We start from the raw sequence: 1,264 nt of genomic DNA, 5'->3' as shown, positions 1-1,264 counted from the left end.
ACAACTTGGATTTGTGTTGTTGTGTATTCATACTTTGTTCATCCTCAATCTAGCAAAGTAAGTATGTAAAACAGAGCTTAAAATTAATTGACATATAGATTAAGCACAATTTGGCCTCAACTGAATATTGATGAAAATCACAAGATCACCATGAAAATCAATAGATTAAATCAATGCATTGATACAAATCCACAAAAAATGAAAACCATGCAACTAAAACTGTAGCCTGTAGTGTGAGTACAAGACAAATGTTAATGTGTTTTTTTTTTTGCTTAATTTCTTTATGAATATGATATAAAACATTTCCATATATGTCCTGTAAATTGATGCAATATTGCCACTAAAATTGAAAATGTACCTTTTGTTTCTTCTGCATGTATATGAAACTCTGTACCCTTATCACTAAGTACACCAACTTGACCCATGTGTACTGGTAATTTGTTAGATCCTAGAAAACCTGTAAAAACAAAAACAAATTAAATACAATTAGATCCACTAAAAGATAAAGATAGCTTGCTAGGCAAGGTATATTACGCACATTGGCAGCTTTGATTTTAAATAAAAATATTTGACTACAGTAATGCCTCGTTTGATACCTATCGTGATTACCGTGTTCACAGGGTCAATGTTGTTAATTTCCTTTCGATAGTGGGTTTAATCTCGTATTTACTACTATAGAAGTCGTGAAAATGGAAAAAAAATATCGACACCCATTTTCACGACTTCTCCGACCTTCACCTCGACCCCGTATAAAATGGCCACAACTTTCATTTTGGTCAAGTTAATTTTTTATTTAAAGTCTTCTGACAATTTTTTTTTACTGTCGTCATGACATAAATACCACTAAATGTTAATAAACAGCTTGGAAATGGAATATAAAATATATCAATGCTGCTAACATAATTTTGAAGTCGTAAATATTGTCCGAACAGTCTCCATTTTAGCGCACGATTTTTGGACTTCCAAAAAGTTGTAAACACTATTTTCACGAGAGGTATCGAACCGGGCATTACAATCACCAGTATGAAATATTCAACTGTCAGACATACACTTCTTTTGAACTTTTTGGGGCGATACTGAATAATATTACTAAGTTTCATCAAAATCTGTCAAGAATTGGGTCTTCTAGGGTGTATGCGAGCAAAATGGACGCCTCCCATTTCATGTGGGCGATTAAAAATATATGATGAAAATTTAGGAGGATAGCTCGCAAGACCACTGGCTTCTTAAGTTTATTAGAATATGTGGCTGAAAGACAATCATC

General features: G+C 32.9%; 1 protein-coding gene across 1 annotated transcript in view; it reads right to left on the bottom strand.

Annotated features, from left to right (window-relative positions):
- The window catches only part of LOTGIDRAFT_176655 (hypothetical protein), a gene marked incomplete at both ends in the record, with an annotated part of 2,987 nt that extends 2,216 nt beyond the window's left edge, over positions 1-771 (bottom strand). Inside the window, 2 exons of the mRNA XM_009055194.1 lie at positions 359-457; positions 711-771. Coding sequence (XP_009053442.1) covers positions 359-457; positions 711-771 — 160 coding nt within the window. The remainder of the gene's footprint in view (positions 1-358; positions 458-710) is intronic.
- Between the last annotated feature and the right edge of the window lie 493 nt (positions 772-1,264).

Source organism: Lottia gigantea, assembly GCF_000327385.1.
Source record: "Lottia gigantea unplaced genomic scaffold LOTGIsca_2370, whole genome shotgun sequence".
NCBI classification, from domain to species: Eukaryota; Metazoa; Mollusca; class Gastropoda; family Lottiidae; genus Lottia; species Lottia gigantea.
This window is presented reverse-complemented; position numbering and strand designations above follow the sequence as displayed.